This window comes from Phalaenopsis equestris, unplaced genomic scaffold (assembly GCF_001263595.1).
Source record: "Phalaenopsis equestris unplaced genomic scaffold, ASM126359v1 Scaffold000800, whole genome shotgun sequence".
Classification (NCBI taxonomy): Eukaryota; Viridiplantae; Streptophyta; class Magnoliopsida; order Asparagales; family Orchidaceae; genus Phalaenopsis; species Phalaenopsis equestris.
The window spans coordinates 1,150,491-1,167,610 of NW_018165240.1; the positions used below are offsets into that span (position 1 = coordinate 1,150,491).

The following is a 17,120-nucleotide window of genomic DNA, read 5'->3' on the forward strand; positions in this document are numbered from 1 at the left end:
CCAACTCAAAGCATAAGAAGCCCTATTTAATATCTAATAATTTCTAAAATTAGAATACTTACCCTTAGACAACAGTCTAACATTATTACCTCCGTAAAAAGACATATTGTCCTCAAAATGGAAAAAAGAACTCTACTGTTGGATCAAGTCGTGTGGCTCCCACTCATAAACTAACTTGAGTCTGGTTCTCATCGTTAGCACTGGATTAAAATAAGTATGAGTCGTTGACACTGCATGAAGACCGTGCCTAATCAATTGTCTGAAGCAATTGTCTCTGTAATAAAATATTGGCTAAAATTCAATAATGCCAGCATTAGCCACTCATTATAAGCTTCTCTAACTTCTCAGAAGTCTGGGTCACCACTTCCCCCCACCGAAAATTATCCTTCTTCAGCTTCTCCATCAACGACCATACAATCGAATTACAACTAGGGGTGTAAACGAGCCAAACATGAGTGAGCCTAGGCTCAGCTCGTGTTCAGCTCGTTTATATTTCGAGCTCAAAAAGTGTGTTCGTGTTCGACTCGTTTACTACCGAGCCGAGTACGAGCTGCTCACGAACAAAGAGTCATTTTTTAAAACATTAATCACGTAGACATAACATGTTAAGGGTTGGGCAAAATTTAAAAATTATTGTTTATATAAAAACAATACCACATTTTACATTTATGGGGAATTAAACCCCAGACCAGAGGGGATTTTCAACAGATAAGCAAATGCTTGACCAATTGATCTGAGTATGCGGCGCAGATATATATATATATAATTGATGAGTAGGATTTCGAGCCAAAAAATGAATCGAACACAAACGAATAAGTCTTTGTTCGTGTTCGGCTCGTTAACTTCGTGAATGAGCCGAACACGAGTCATTTTGACAACCCAAATTACAAATCTTACACGAACTTTCGGTAATATCCTGCAAATCTCAAAAATCTTCTCAACTCCTTTCAAGTCTTAGGTAGTGGTCACTCCAACATAACAGTCACCTTCGATAGATCTGTTGACACCAAAGTTTTGCACAAACTAGATTCACCACAAAGCATCGTCGTCTTATCTCTTTCCTAAAACTCCATGGTTAGTAATTTTCAATCATCTTAGCCTCCCCTATGTAGAGATGAAGTTGTGACTGTGATACCAACTTAATAAGAACAAGGAGTTTTTCATAGAAATTAGGGCAATAAAATATTTTACTTCAAGAACACTAAGTGGCACTGCTAAAACACAAAAGATAAGCACCTCCAATTTGAGAGGAAGGTAATCTCTCCCAAACCCAAACCCTATGATTCAAGACAACAATTTCATAGCATAACTTAACCCTAATAATAAAAAGCTCTATTTATACACCACAATAATAACTAATAAATGACTAAATTTTCCTAGGTGTCGATCTAACATTACTCCCCTCCCAAAAAACACCTTATCCTCAAGAAGTGAGAAAAAAAAAAGTTGTTGGATCAAGGTGTATGCTCCCACATGGCGTCCTCATCAGGCAATCCTCTTCATTTAATCAAAAATTCATATTGAGGAGTCATAGATACAGTAAATAAGGACTGTGTCTAATCCATAACATGAAGCATTCGTCACTATAATTAAAGATTGGCTAAAATCCGGCAGTGTCGCATTGATACACTTGTCATTGTCTTCTTTAACTTCTCAAAATTCTGGGTCATCGCTTCCCACCGATGAAAATTATCCTTCAATTTCTTCGTCAACGACCACACTGTTAGAAAACCTCCAATGAATAATTCCCAACTTTATTGGGCTTAGGATCAATTAGAAACTAAACTACACAGCGAAATAATAGGATCACACTAATTCTAAAAAACTGGAATAAAAAAATAAATAAATAACACAATTAAAACAACCAGAAATGCACGGAGCCACCACCAAACATTTTTACTATGAAATTCAGAATGTTTTACAAAGAAATTATACAAGTTTTCTCTTCACACAAAAAAAACTTACATAACTCGCTCCACTTTCTCCAATCTGATGTAATAATCATGTCAAATCACAGGAATCCACCTCTTTAACACTCATCGCCTTCATCGGGATGCTCGTCGAAAAATTTAGAAGAAATAAACTCAAAGCCCTTAAGAAAAAAAAGAAATCTCGAAAGAAGATTGCCTCGGGCACTTAGGCGTCAGTCCCTCTGGATGTGGGCGCATATTAGTCGAAAGCCATAGCCAAGCACCAAGCCCTCTGTATCGGCGCCCAATAATGGGCACTTAGACCCCAATAGACTGGTGTATAGGCGTCGATCCCTCTGGATGTGGGCGCATATTAGCCGAAAGCTAGTGCCTAAGCGTCGGCTCCACTGTGAGCTGAGCCCAGTGGATGCTTGAGCGCCCATAGCCAGCGCCTATGCGTCGGCTCCCCTTCTTTTGTCTCGCACACATCGTAACACATAAAATCGAATTACAATCCTTCATGAACTTCCAGTACTTTCATATAGATCTCAGAAAACTTATCAAGCTCTTCTAGCTCCTAGGTGGCTACCACTTTTGATGGATCCACTGACATCAAAACTGTCTTATCTCCCTCCTCATACTTCATGGTCAAGAGTTTCTAATTCATCTTAGTCTCCCCTAAGGATTGCAATCATTTCATACCCAATATCACATCATACCCAATATCACATCAATGTTCTAAATCCAAGAGAAGAAAGTTCTCAATCATCTTAATATTTTGCAGTGTCAACATCAATCATTTACAAACTTCTCTAGTCTATTCCACATGTCTCATTCATTATGACTCCAAAACTTCTCCTGTCAACCATCTCTAGCCTCAATTGCTTCATTACTTGAATAGAGATAAAGTTGTAGGTGGCCCTGCTCTTCTTCTATCTAGAATTCGAGAGGTAGGCGATCTCTACAAAACCATAAATCTAAGGCTCAATTCATAATCTCATAGCATACCTAATCCTAAGCATAATAAACCCTATTTATATCCAACAATAATAACTAATAAAAGACTAAATTGCTCTTGGGTGCCAGTCTAACAAATTTCTTATATTAGTAAATTATTAATAAAGTATTCATGAATTTTAATGCTCTATAATATGTTCAAAATTAATTGCACTCCATTAGGTGTTATAGCTTAGTGGGACCTTCTCATTAATTGTGTTTTACTTGCTATTAACAAATTTGGGCTCCAAGAATAGTTACAGCAATGCTAGTTAAGCCTTCCTCACTTGTCTCGTACAAAAACATGTATACTCATTAGAAAGCAAGATCGTAACAAATTAGACATTGCATGACTCAACATCAATAGAAGAAGCATACAGCAAGGAGTTCAATATTACCAAAGTAATCAATAAGGAAGCATAATCAATATAATAGTAGTAATGCTTATCCTTCAAATCAATAGAGGTGTGAGTATAGCAAGTAACATTAATTACGTAAACTATATCAAAGATAAAAAAAAAGATGATGTTGACCTCACTTTTGGTTGAGGTTTAGATTTTACTCTTTAGTAGTCTAAAGTCTAGTCATAGGATTTTCTTGTTGACTATTCCTAGAAAACTAGAAAAGGAACCCCCACCTTTAGAAATTCAAAACTCCTATTTTCTCAACTTGAAGTTCCACTTATTGGTCCTAACCTCTAGCACTTAGTAGGTGGGGTCAATATAAGGGAACTCAAGGGAACTCAAGATGAGTTCCTGAGTTCCCATAGGACTGCTTGACTTTAGGGCTGACCCTGGGTGTTGGTCTAGAGCTGTTTCACTTACTGTGCACTCACTGTTCACTCACTTGCACTCACTTACACTCACTATCACTCACTCTCACACTCATTCGCTCACAACCCCGAACCCAAGCTTGTTGATTTTCATTCCTTGATCTTTTGGGAGACTCATGCAGATGGTCTCCAAGACCCTCTAGCCCTAGGCTGGAGTTTAGCTAGCACCAGTACATAGAGGACCCAAATGAAGATTCTTTTGGTATGTGGCTCAAATCAGGATGGTTGGCACCTCAATTTCACCGATTACCCAATTTAGCCCTTTTGTTTTTGAAACTAATTTGGACTCCTCAATTGACATCAATTTGCCACAATTTGAATCCTAAACTCTTCATAACAATCCTACACATCAAATTGGACCTTTAATGGGCCTTGGTCAAGCCTCAATTTCACTCAATTTTAACCCAACTCCAAAAATTCTCAAATTTGTCCCAGATTGACTGCCCTCAAATTCCACCAAATTGAATACCTTAAGTCCCAAAATTGACACTCAATTTATGTTGAAAACTCTTTGTGACATTCCTCCAGGCCATTTTGAACCATCAATTTGGACCCAAACCCAAGTTCAATTCAACACCCCAAAATTGACTAAGTGACTAAAATCCACCAAATTGAGCTCCCAAACCAACTCAGAATCACTCCAAATCTCTTCTAAACCCCTCATGACAATCATCTACACCATCCTGATCAATTGGACTCCAACCAAAATTTTGACGAAAATTGAATTTGACGCGTTTTTGGCCCGGTCGGCGACGAGGATGCCCGGACGATCCCGGATGATAAAACGGACTGTGTCAGGACGTCTGAAACGTCGATTTTGCCTAAAAGAGATGTTCATTTCACGACGATGGTGTATCTGGGAGAAAGTGCACAAAATGAAGCATATCATAATAATAATAATAATGATATTATTATTATTATTATAATAAAACCCCTTCTCTCTCTCCCCCCTAAAAAAATCCTAAATCCCTAGACCTTTCGCACGCCCTGCCTCCCGCCTTTAGCTCTATCGTCCGCCCATACCCTCTGTCGCACACGAGCTCTCCTCCACAGCTCCATCCCTTATCTTATGCTCTCCTTGAGCCACCCGCATGGAGGATCTTCCCCTTCTCTTCGCTCCCATCGCACACCTACGCGATCCTTATCCCTCTCTGCAGCATTTGTTGTCGTTTTCCCTCCTCCCTCGAGTTTGGTTCACCGTGGGAGGGTTAGGTGAGCCACCTCCTCCATCTTTGCCTATAAAAACCCCATATGGGCGGGTCTTTAGGGTTGGCCGAAATTTGTGGAGAGGAGGGGGCTCTGCTAGAGTTTCTTGAGGTTCCTGGGTTTGGTGTTTGAATCCTTTTGATCTTTCCCTTACTATTTGAAAGGGATCCGGGTCAGTTTCCCTTCCTCTGTTCCTTTTCGGTTATGCTCGCGCAGGGGGTTGTTCTCTGTTTCTTCCCTTGCTCGATAGGGAATGCATGTTACAAGTGATTTTATTTTAGCAAATACCTCATGTTGGGCTTACTAATAATTGTTGGCATCATAACCGGCTTGTTAGGGATGTTTTAAATGCTTCATCTAGCTCAGTTACGTTAATTTAAATGTTGAGGAGGGCTCATTTGTTCTTGCTCCGTTTCTGTTATTTCTCTCCTCCTGTTCGAGCTGCATGCTAAAAAGGGAATGATATTTGAGGGGTTACTATATTTTTTTGTTTCTTGTTTCCCTGTTTGAAGTGCACGTTAAAGAGATATTAGTTTTGAGAGGAATTTACTCATGTCTCTACTTCCTATTGCCTTACTGTCGGAATTTCAAAAAAAAAAAACACATGTGTGAGGGGCTCGATTTTAGTTCCTTGTGGCTGCCCTTCCTTTTTCTACTCAAAATATTTGGGAAAGTTACAGTTATAGCTCTAAAATGATATTTGCTCATCTAGAATACATGTTGGAAATAAAATGTTGAAATTCTTTATTGTTGCTCCTGTTCAAGTAAATGTTGGAATTAATTTCAATGCCAGATGATATTTTGGTATTAGAGATCCATTTATGCTTATTCATTTCTTGTTACCTGTTATTGTTTGAGGCATATGTTGGGTACAATACTTTGAAATATAAGGCTTTAAAAGATTTGAATTTGATAGCCCTGTTCCGACCCATTTGTTGGGCTCGATTTTTTTTGGCTTCTTTTGGGTTGAATATCAGTTAAAAATTTTGGACTCGTTTTGGCTCAAAAACTTATCTGTTGTTGGCCCTCTTTTGATGGGTTTTAGTGGAGCTGAAATTATGTTTTGTTTTGTCCCTCTTGTCGGGCTCGGGTGTACCTGTCATGGTTCTGTTTTTTTTTTGTCCTTTTTGATGGTCTCGGTTTTGGCCTGAGATTTGGCTCTGTTTCGCATAAGGCTGGGCTCGTTTTGGCTGGAGTACTGTCTCGTTTCCCCCTTTTGCTGGGCTCGATTTGGTTCCTTTACTGAGTTGAATTTTCCATGGAATGATCTCTTTCTGTTTTAACCCTAAATTTTCCATGGAATGTTCTCTTTCTGTTTTAACCCATTTGATGGGCTCGATAATGCTGGAATTCTGCTCTATTTGGCTTAGAATGGTGTTATTGCTAGGTTCGTTTTTGCCTGAGATCAGGCTCGGTTTTACCTGGAATTTGGTTTGGTTCGGTTCTTTTTCTGGGTTTGGTTTTACTTGGAATATTGTTCTATTTTGGCCCCCTCCGTTAGGCTCGGTTTGGTTGGAGTTCTCCGGATAATGCACCTCCTGGGATTGTTGTTGATAATCAAGTTTGTCGTCCCAAAAATTATGATTTTAGTATTTACTCCGTGGGAATGTTTGATATAAGCAGACCAACTCACTATAATGTCTTATTTGGTTAAAATGGTTTCAATTCGGGTGATTTAACCCATGTCTTATCTGAACCAAGCCAAATTCCATGGAATGTTCTCTTTCTGTTTTAACCCATTTGATGGGCTCGATAATGCTGGAATTTTGCTCTATTTGGCTTGAAATGGTGTTATTGTTGGGTTCGTTTTTGCCTGAGATCAGGCTCGGTTTTACCTGGAATTTGGCTTGGTTCGGTTCTTTTTCTGGGTTGGATTTTACTTAGAATATTGTTCTATATTTGGCCCCCTCCGTTAGACTCGGTTTGGTTGGAGTTCTCCGGATAATGCACCTCCTGGGATTGTTGTTAATAATCAAATTTGTCGTCACAAAAATTATGATTTCAGTATATGCTCATATGTAGGAATGTTTGATATAAGCAGACCAACTCACTATCATGTCTTATTTGATGAAAATGATTTCAATTCGGGTGATTTATAAGAGTTTGTCCATTCACTCTCTTATATAAAAAAGGGGGTACAATAACAATATATATGGTGGTTTTCCCTTATTACCCCTACTCGTGGCTTACAATGGGGCTTAGTTGTGCTTTTCCTGCTCCTACCCGTGAGCTTCTGTCATCTTTCCTGCCCCAAACTGTGAGATTGTGTTAGGGCTTGGTTGCGTTTTTTCCGGCCTAAACTCGTGGGCTTGCATGTGATTTTGGTTTTGTCTTTACCTTACCCGTGAGCCCCTGTCTTCTTTCTTATCCCTGCCCGTGAGCCTGTTGAGGTTTCATTCGGGTCCATTTTGCCTTCTTGATTTACCTTGGCCATGAGCACCTGTATATTCTTTAAATTGGTGTTGCACTTATCTAATATGAGGAGATTTTAATGAGGGTTGGAATTGAATGGTTTTGATATTGGCATGATTTTTAGGAGTTTAGATGGTTGCCCTCTATGGATCATTTTTATTTAATTTTGTGAAATATGGATGGCTCTTACAACTTCATTTTGAGAGAGCATAAAGTTGACATGAATTGGATTTATAAAAGATCTAAGGTTTGACATTAAAATTTGGATAGTATAATGCCACATTTGAGTTCAGGCTTGGGTGGCAGAGCCGTGTATGCAAGCGGTGGCGGAGCCACGTATACAATCGTCACACTGATTCGGGGCCGTTTCGACATGTTCGAAACAAGATTTGGAAGGAATACCCTTCTTGGGTTGATCCATTTATAAAATTTGAGAAAATGATTTTCTTTTTTGTTTGATTCAATGATCTTGGGCCCTCCTTTTCAGGTCTTTTCGTCACAGTTCTGAGGACTGATTCACCATTCGCCTTTCGATCTTTTGAGTGGATCAGTTCCTCCTCTCTCTCATCTTCATTTTTATTCTTTTTTCCTTGTTTCTTAGTTCGGTTTTCGGTGCTTATGTCTGACACATAAGTTCTCATATATGTCTTTTGTTATATATGAAACCATCAAGCAAAGTCGCAAGTAGATCGATTTTGTTTTTGGGGCTTAGGGCGGTAATGACAAAAGCACACCGGTGGTAGAGCGGAATGATATTTCATCCTACGACATCAGGACTCAATCCTGGGACCTGATGAACGTAGGATGATAGTATCATTCACCGACACAAGACTAGCGAGGGACCCGTACCTTCTTAGATTTTGGCGGTCCTACGCCCGACGATGTGATCGACTCGTGGACAACTATAATTTTCAAAACTAATAAGAACAAACTTGATAAGAGTAGATACAATTTTTATTAAAAAAATGTTTTTACCACAAAATTGATACAACTTCCTTTTGTATGTCTGAAATCTATATGCATGCCAAAATATATATTTTAAATTTAAATTTGATTGTCCACTTCTCAATCACCAGTACCAGGCTAAGGAGTACCCTCCTAAGTTAGGTTTAGTAGGACACTCTTCTAGTTGAGTGGCGGGTTCTATACATTCGAGTGACCGACAGTAGCCTTCGACGTCCCTCGAGTACAAATATATAATATCTGAGTCTAGCCCCGACCCAAGTGCTTGTGGTTTTCTCTCTTCGAATTTTTCGTGATATTTTACTTGAGCTTTTGGTAAAGCACTAGTGGTCTTTTTCCGGGATATTCCCGCGTTTTCGGTAACTTTCTTTAAGTCGTCATTTGTTGTCGTTGCTTCGAGATTTCCGTTGTAAATCATTTGTCGATTTTCTCGAGTATTCTATCATCGTGGGTCATTTGTCGCTCTTTCTTGAGTTTTTCAGGTGATAATTCTTGGTAGTTCTTTTTTTTCAGGTGATAATTCTTTTGTTGATACAATGCATGCTAGCTCCTTTTTAAATTATGTCATTATATCCATATCTGCTATTATTTCTCTTACACACTATACCTTAGAATAGGGGGTCAGTAGTTAGTTTCATAGGAGGTACCAAGCAGCAGATCGTTGACTCGACAATTGCATGTACACATAGAACTAACATCGAACTCGAAGGTGTTGCGTCGAGAAGCTTGGAGCTAGCATTGTGGACAGCACGACCATCTTCAACAGCAGAACATGTTTACACCAGTTAAATCATTCCTTATAATTAAACAACTATCTATAGAATTTCGAGGTTATCCGCCTAGTGTGACATAAATCCTCAATCTTATATTTAGGTTTTTGTATAACTCTGTTACACAATATAAGTCCTAACTCGTCTTAGGATTCCGAGGTTATCATTCGTTACGACCTAAATTATCATATCTTCCAGGTTATTCGTGTGATTGTTTCACACGGATGTAAGTCCTAACTAACAATAATTTGCAGGATGAAAAGCTTTATAATTTCTCCTCTAAATTGAAGTCAAACCATAGGTAGCTTGGGAAGTCACTGAGATTCTCCTTCGGATCTATGACATCCCCTAGTTCTTCTTCCTTTGAACTTTACAACAAAATGTTCCTAATTGATTTATTCTCCTTTCACACCTTTTTATCCTATCTCGTTGAAAAATTTTATCCCTCCTTGAAGGTAATTTTTCTTGACTTTTATCGAGAGTATTCATAGGTAACTTCATTTATCTATGATGTAATTAACTATAGGGGCTTGCCCTTATAAGAAGCGTTTCCGAACCCAGCTTAATATAAACCCTATTTAATTCTTCGTATTAAATAAGGAAACTTGTCGGCAAATAAAATGATTTCACAGACCAAACAGATGTCATATATTTCTTAGTTTACATGAACGAGTCACATCCTCAAGTCTTATGTTTATCTTTCAGGATAGATACAGGGATATATATATATATGTATAAATGTATAAATTAAATGTCTTTCTGAAACGGGTGACGGGATTTCGATTTCGGCGACCGACAACTTCCAACGGGCAACTCCCGAACCCAAAATAGTGCCGACAGAGGATAAGACAAATGTGATTGTCAGGCATGCCAAAAGAAGCCCTTTCATCATTTTATAGTCAACCATATAAATACATCAATTTCTTGCCCAACCCTCTATATGGCATAACTCAGAAGTATTATTTATAATAATAGACTTTATTGCGAACACAAAATTGTCCTTTAAAAAATTAAAAAATTATTCCTAAATGGCAACTGGTTTTTCGCTTATGATATCCTTCTTGTGGATAAAACTAGAGAAAAAGTTTAGAAAAAACTTGACATACGGAGATCTACATTGGAGTCTAAAAGGCCTTCGTTTGAGTAGATCTACAGCTGAATACATGAAATGTAATTTTAATAATAGTAGCCCCAGTGGCATAGTTGTAACTATGGGTGTTCAAATCATTAAAAGGTGTGAACATTTTAAATATCTCGGGTCTATCGTTCAAAGTGATGTTGATATAGATGGGGACGTTATAAGTAGAATTTAGGTTGCTTGGTTGAAGTGGAGGAATGCATCAGGCCTATTGTGTGATAGAAAAGTACCATTTAGAATTGAAGGAAATTATTATAAGTTGGTAGTGAGACATGCAATGCTTTATGGTGTAGTGTTGGCCCTTAAAAGAAAAGCATAAAAGAAAGTTAAATATTGCTGGGATGAGAATGCTTACATGGATGAGTAGCTTGATACTTATAGACAAAATGCGAAACAAATCTATCCATGAAAGAGTTGTATAGCTCCAGCGGCAAATAAAATTAGAGAGAGTCGTCTTAGATGGTTTGGTTATATTAACTGTCGACCATCTAATAATTTGATTAGGAGAATAGATGTTTTAGATTTGACTTATGTTAAGAATGGCAGAGGTATACCTAAAAATGCTTTGGCATATTACATAAAAAATTATCTTAATCTATTAGACTTAAATGAAAACATGACACTCAATAGGACTCAATTGAGAAAAAAAGGATTCATGTACCCGACCACACACAATGGGATAAATATTTATTGTTGTTGATGTTGTTGTTGTTATTGTTGTTATTGTTGTCATTGTTGTATTCCTAAATGTTAATTGACATTTTAATTGTTACTAATTAATTTATAAATAAATTGCAATGAATAATCTTAAAAAAAAATGAAACAAAAGGATTAAGGTAGACGGCACGCATTGCATCGTAGCTACTAAGCTACAAAGAACATTACAAAAGTTAAAATGTTATTTGCAGAATAATGGGAGATTTATGGCTGTATTATGAAGCTAGTAAAATTTATCTCAAAAAAGATAGATGAATGGGAAATCCATATTGAGAAGAGGATAGAAATGAAATACATCCCAATAAGGAGAAGATGAAGAGAAAAACACTCGCCCAAAATCTTAGCAAAAGCTTCATCACAAATTCTTAAAAACACTAAGCTCTGAAAAATATACCTCTAAAAGCTCAGGACATCATGATCAATAACTAATTTGAACAAATTAAAATATTGGTTGAATGAAACAAAACTCTTTTAATTCGATCCCAATGAAATGAAAAAACAAATTACTCTTGAACAAATGAAAAAAAAAACAAACAAACTAATGATAAATAAAAAATGGCATTTAAACAATTAATAATAAACATATAAATATGCCAAATTAAATAAACCTAAGTAATACAATAACTCATGATGAAGGATTGAGGTAGGCAGATTTTATAGTTTCCCTATATCCATAGAACCTCCTTATCGTTTACTTTATGTATTCAGGTGACATATAACAATAGCAACAATCATGACTGCCATCTTTGCACAATTTAATCATTTCTCAGCCTTCAGTTAAATTTGAATCTAATATGATACTATTTGTGCTCAGATAGACAACAGTCTATCAAAAACATAACTTATCATCTCTTAGATCATATTAATATTGCTAATCTTTCACATTCTTCCCTAAAATCCATTTATTTATGATATCCTTTCTACTTGTTAAATTTTCCGTTGCTTTAAATTGATTTAGTTTAACATTGCAGCCATGATATTCAAAGCTTCAATATCATAAGAATAATGCTAGGGTATCAAAAATCAAAAAAAGTCTCAAGCAAATTGATTGACAACATGCGTCATGCATCATCCATTATCATCCATCTAATAGACTTGAAGATTTCTTTTTGACTGTGAATTGGGAAGTAAAGCATTTTTTGTCACATCATAAATATAGCCCAAAAGATTAACAATAATTAAATATATGAAAACATTACAAAAGAGTTTGTTTCACTAAAACTAAAATTCCATTGCCCGAAAATATTCATAAAATATATGTGAATTTTAAAAAATATATTAAAGGGCTCTGATATTTGTGTCAGAGCCTATTCTGATAGAATTTATCTTTTGTGTATGCTTTGAATAAAAAAAATCATAAGCCTGGAAGCACAATGCTGTTATTTATATAAGCCCGCATCAATTAAATTTTGTATGCACCTTTACGTCTCAATAGGCTCTTAAAACTTATATACTAGTTTTAAACATATTTAATTCTCTAAACCATAGCATGAAAATATAATTAACAATATTGTACTTACATACCTGCTTGAGAATTTTATTTTGGACAGTATATAGACTCCAAAATATCAGCAGCATAAGATTGATACTGACGGACTACCATAATTAGGATCTCCTCTTAAGCAAAAACACTAAATAGAAAAAAAAATGGTAGAACTAAAGTACAATCTATTGAAAGCATTTAACTACTTATCTAAAGAAACAATGTAGGTACATATTTAAGACAGGCGCAAGAAAGCAGTATCTTTTTTTCTTGTGTAAATCAGCATAATCGCTAAAAATGAAAATGAAGAAAGCGCAATCTGCATTACAATTCGCTGAACATGTTGCATTCCACCGCTTCCAAAGGAATGCCCGCAAGCTAAGATTATCGCATCATCCATGAGGGAACCGCTGGATAGAGAAAAAATAAACAATAAGAAAAGCATTTTTCTTTCAGTTGTTGTGTAAAGAAGCAATAGAAATTTAAGTGCCAAAGAATAAAAAATAACTTGGAAACAAATAAATTGTGCAAATCTCAAAACATTGCAAGACCAGCAAAAGCATGCTCAGGGCAACATGAACTTGAGGTTAAAAGAAAAGTTCATATGTACCCAAATGAATAATGCTGCTAACATTCATGCCTCCAAGAAATCATCAAAAAGCAGATTCCTATAGAGAAGCCTGTGCGTTTCAAAATAAAGGAAAAACAGTTGGGCAAAGAAGTTAGAGTTATTAGAATTACTATGATTAAATATGTTATAACATTGATATTATCAAATGTGATTAGATAGTTATCCATAGTATTAATTTTTGTAATATAATCTCATTGTCGAGGATATCTTCTTTATTGCTCTCTTCACTCATCATTACATAGATATGCTAGTACTAGCAACGAGATGAAGCAAGCAAAGGAGTAATTTTTCATGATTTCTAACAAAAGATGCACCTAATATTGATCCATTCAATATTAAATTAAAATGATGAAAAAATAACGCATATCTTCTTCTTTTAAGAAACAATCATAACTATGGTCCCATTTTGTTATGTGTTTCAATTGCATTGCTCTTCAAAAACCTTCTATTTCGCAATTTTAATTCATTTGAAACACATTAGAAATTCCTGATCCAACTATTGAATAATGCACCCACTTCATGACTTTATTTCGTGTAGCACAATTGTAATTTGCCACATGAAGCCTATTTTGTGAAATAAACCACATCCTGTGAAACATTTAAGAATACAAACATCTTGAGGTACTCAATCGGAAATTTAAAACTAGATTCATTTTTAATATTTAAGGAATTTATAAAAAGAAAAGTTAGAATGTGCTTGATGTTATCTCCACAAGATCTTGAAAGCAATAGTGAATGGATTCATCCTGACAAAGTGAAAACTCTTAGCCTAGAATAATACAACAACAACAACAGAGCCTTAATCCCACTACGTGGGGTCGGCTACATGAATCCTTTTTCTTTTCATTTAGTTTTAGTAAATTAAGATCATTTTTAATACAATAAGCCCAAGTCTTCCTAGGTCTACCTCTGTTTTTCTTAACACAAGTCGAATTTAAAACATCTACTCTCCTAATCGGATCATCTAATGGTCGACGTTTAATATGACCAAACCATCTAAGGCGACTTTCTCTAATTTTGTCTGTCACAGGAGCTACACCAACCCTATCACGAATATATTCATTCCGCATTTTGTCTCTAAGTGTAAAGCCACTCATCCACCTAATCATTCTTATCTCGGCAACACTTAACTTATTATTATGCTTCTCTTTTAAAGGCCAACATTCAGCGCCATAGAGCATTGCAGGTCTCACCACCATCTTATAAAATTTTCCTTTCAGTCTTAGCGGTACTTTTCTATCACACAAAAGGCCCTAAGCATTCCTCCACTTCAACCAACCAACTTGAATTCTACTATTAACATCTCCATCTATATCACCATCGCTTTGGACAACGGACCCAAGATATCTAAATCGTTCACACCTTTTAATAATTTGATCACCCAAAGTCACACTTCTGTCACTAGAGCTATTACTACTAAAATTACATTCCATGTATTCAGTTTTAGTTCTACTTAAACGAAGGCCTTTAGACTCCAATGTAGACCTCCATAATTCAAGTTTTTCCTGGGCTTTTTCTCTCGTTTTATCCACGAGAAGAATATCATCAGCAAAAAGCATACACCAAGGTACATCCTCTTGTAGATGTCCAGTAAGACCATCCATAACTAAAGCAAAAAGATATGGGCTTAAAGCCGATCCCTGATGTAATCCAACAGAAATAGGAAAATATTTTGTCAATCCTCCTTCAGTTTGAACACAAGTAACAGCTCTAGTATACATATCTTTAATGACTTGAATATAAGTCATATCAACACATTTCTTCTCGAGAACTCTCCAAAGGATATCTCTTGGAACCTTATCGTAAGCTTTTTCTAAATCAATAAAAATCAATAACTTATTCAGATTAATACTGATAACTTGCAACAGAGAAAAAGATGAAATATCTTGAGGAGAAAATAAAAACCACAACAGACTATAGTTTAGCAGTAACTTCTGAGCATACTGAATCAAACACAGAAAGAAAAGCATTGACTGTTTTGGAAATGATACTAATACACAGAATTTGATATGTAAATGCGCTAGAAAACAACTTGATTTAAGCAAACAAATAGGCCACGGTAAGGGAGGAAGGTATGTTAAATAGAAACTAATTACAGTAATCAAGTTGCATATTTTTCATGAAATATATGAGACATCAAAAAATCTATTAGGCAAAAAGGGTTCCAACTCAAACTCACGTAACAGGATCTGAAAGGTGTGCTCGGAGAGATTCTCCTGAATAAAGAGGAAAACTAGATTCCCTTCTGCCATTGAAGCCATATCCATTATCTCCTCTTAAAGCCTTCTGGTTTGCAGTAGACCCATCTCCCCCATGAAAAATCTGGCTGCAGTAGAGCTCAGGCTCTACCACAGTTATTGCATTCTCATAGTTATTCCCTCCTTCACAATGGTCATGCTGCTCACCTGAATTTTCCCTCATCTCATTCCCACATTTAGTCAAAACTGTTCTGCTCAGCCCTAAAACACACAGAATAATCATGAAAAATAAAAACAGCAGAGCTTCAATAAAATCAGCATCAAGAATTCCCCTCTTCTCACCAAAAAAAGAATGGTGTTCCTGCACGTTTGCCTTGTCAGTGCAGATCTTCTCAGAACTACTCTGGACACTACCACTGCTATTGTTGTTATTCTTATTAGCATTGCCCAGATCAGCACAAACCAAGCCGTCAACCTCGCCATCACCTTCATCGAGTTCATCATCCTCAACACCATCATCCGCTTCACCATCATCCTCATCCCCATCCCCATCCCCATCCCCATTCCCATCCCCGTCCCCATCATATCCATCTCCACGGCTCCCCGAACCATCATTGCCTTCAACATTCCAGCCTCGACTATGGGCATTCCCCTCATCCCGCTCAATCCGCCCCGGCGTACCGTACAGGCTCCGACGTAAGGCCGCCTCCTGATTCTGAAACAACCGTGCCTCCCCCTTGTCGTTGGGGAACAACTTGTTACCCTCCATAACGAAGCCGCAAGCAGGGAGAGACTTCCGGTGGTCTACGCAGCCTCCCGCGATCGGAAAGCGGATCGAGTCTTCGCGGAACGCCATCCGGGAGCTCGATCCGTTCTCCATCCTCTGCGGCTGGACAAGACGCAGCTCCTCGGACGCCATGAAAGGTGCTAGAAACCCTAACTACCCGTCTGCTGAATCACGAGACATTGGGTAGGGGAAGGGGTGAGAAGGAAGATCCCGACGGAGATTACCGATGATGGACTCATCTCCTGCCGCAATCGGGAATGGGGAGCTCAGTTCCCCGGGAAGAAAGTGCCGTCGTGCTCCGCCGATTAGAATTTCTAGGTTTAATCGCGCTATTTATGTGGCAAAGGAGAGAAGATGATTACTGATAGCTTTTGTTCTTCCCTCCCACTCTTTTACCTTTAATTGCCGGACTGGGGGTTTTCTCGCCGGAGAGGTGGAGGCTGAGACCAGATTCGAGAACGAACGACGATTACGTGGGCCCCATCTTCGAGTTCTATATTTGGTTTTTTGGGTAATTTACATGCAGCGTGTAATTCTTATGCACTTGTATCTATTGTACTTCTAACTCCTCACATTTACAATCATAAGAGGTCTTTATTATACATGTGTCTTCAAATACTTGTTGACTTGAGAGGTATTTAAGTGGAGATATGTCAACCACTTTTTATACTAGAGTCTTTCAAGTGAAAAGAGTGTCCACTACAAGTTTCTCGTCAGGACTTGTTTGTTGAGCTCGTTTTTTAGGGGTATGGTAGCTTCTCACCGAGTTTTTGCCTCTTAGGCTCGACTTTTAGGGGTATCTTATCATCTCATTGAGTTGCCTTTGGCTTGATTTCAATGAGCACAGTATCTTCCCCTAAAGTATTGTCACTTTGGCTCGATTTTTAAGGGCATGATAGTTTCCTATCATGTCTTACCTCTTGGGCTCAACTTCCAGGGGTACTGTATCTTCCCATAAAATCTTGAATCATAGGTTTAACTTCTAAAAGTGCCGGTGGATACATTTTTCTTCCACTGCGAATGTTCGACTTTTCCCAAGCTATCAGTCAAAGTGTGTTTGTATGATTATTGTACTCT

General features: G+C 37.3%; 1 protein-coding gene across 2 annotated transcripts in view; it reads right to left on the reverse strand.

Annotated features, from left to right (window-relative positions):
• The window catches only part of LOC110031287 (U-box domain-containing protein 62-like), a 46,407-nt gene extending 29,828 nt beyond the window's left edge, over positions 1 to 16,579 (reverse strand). For both annotated transcript variants that reach the window (XR_002294724.1, XM_020734414.1), the window contains exons 1-3: positions 15,599 to 16,579; positions 15,238 to 15,517; positions 12,756 to 12,837 (exon numbers count right to left, since the gene is read on the reverse strand). Coding sequence is in view for 1 of the 2 variants with exons in the window: in XM_020734414.1 (XP_020590073.1) it covers positions 12,756 to 12,837; positions 15,238 to 15,517; positions 15,599 to 16,175 (939 nt within the window). In the remaining variant the exon portion in view is untranslated. The remainder of the gene's footprint in view (positions 1 to 12,755; positions 12,838 to 15,237; positions 15,518 to 15,598) is intronic.
• Between the last annotated feature and the right edge of the window lie 541 nt (positions 16,580 to 17,120).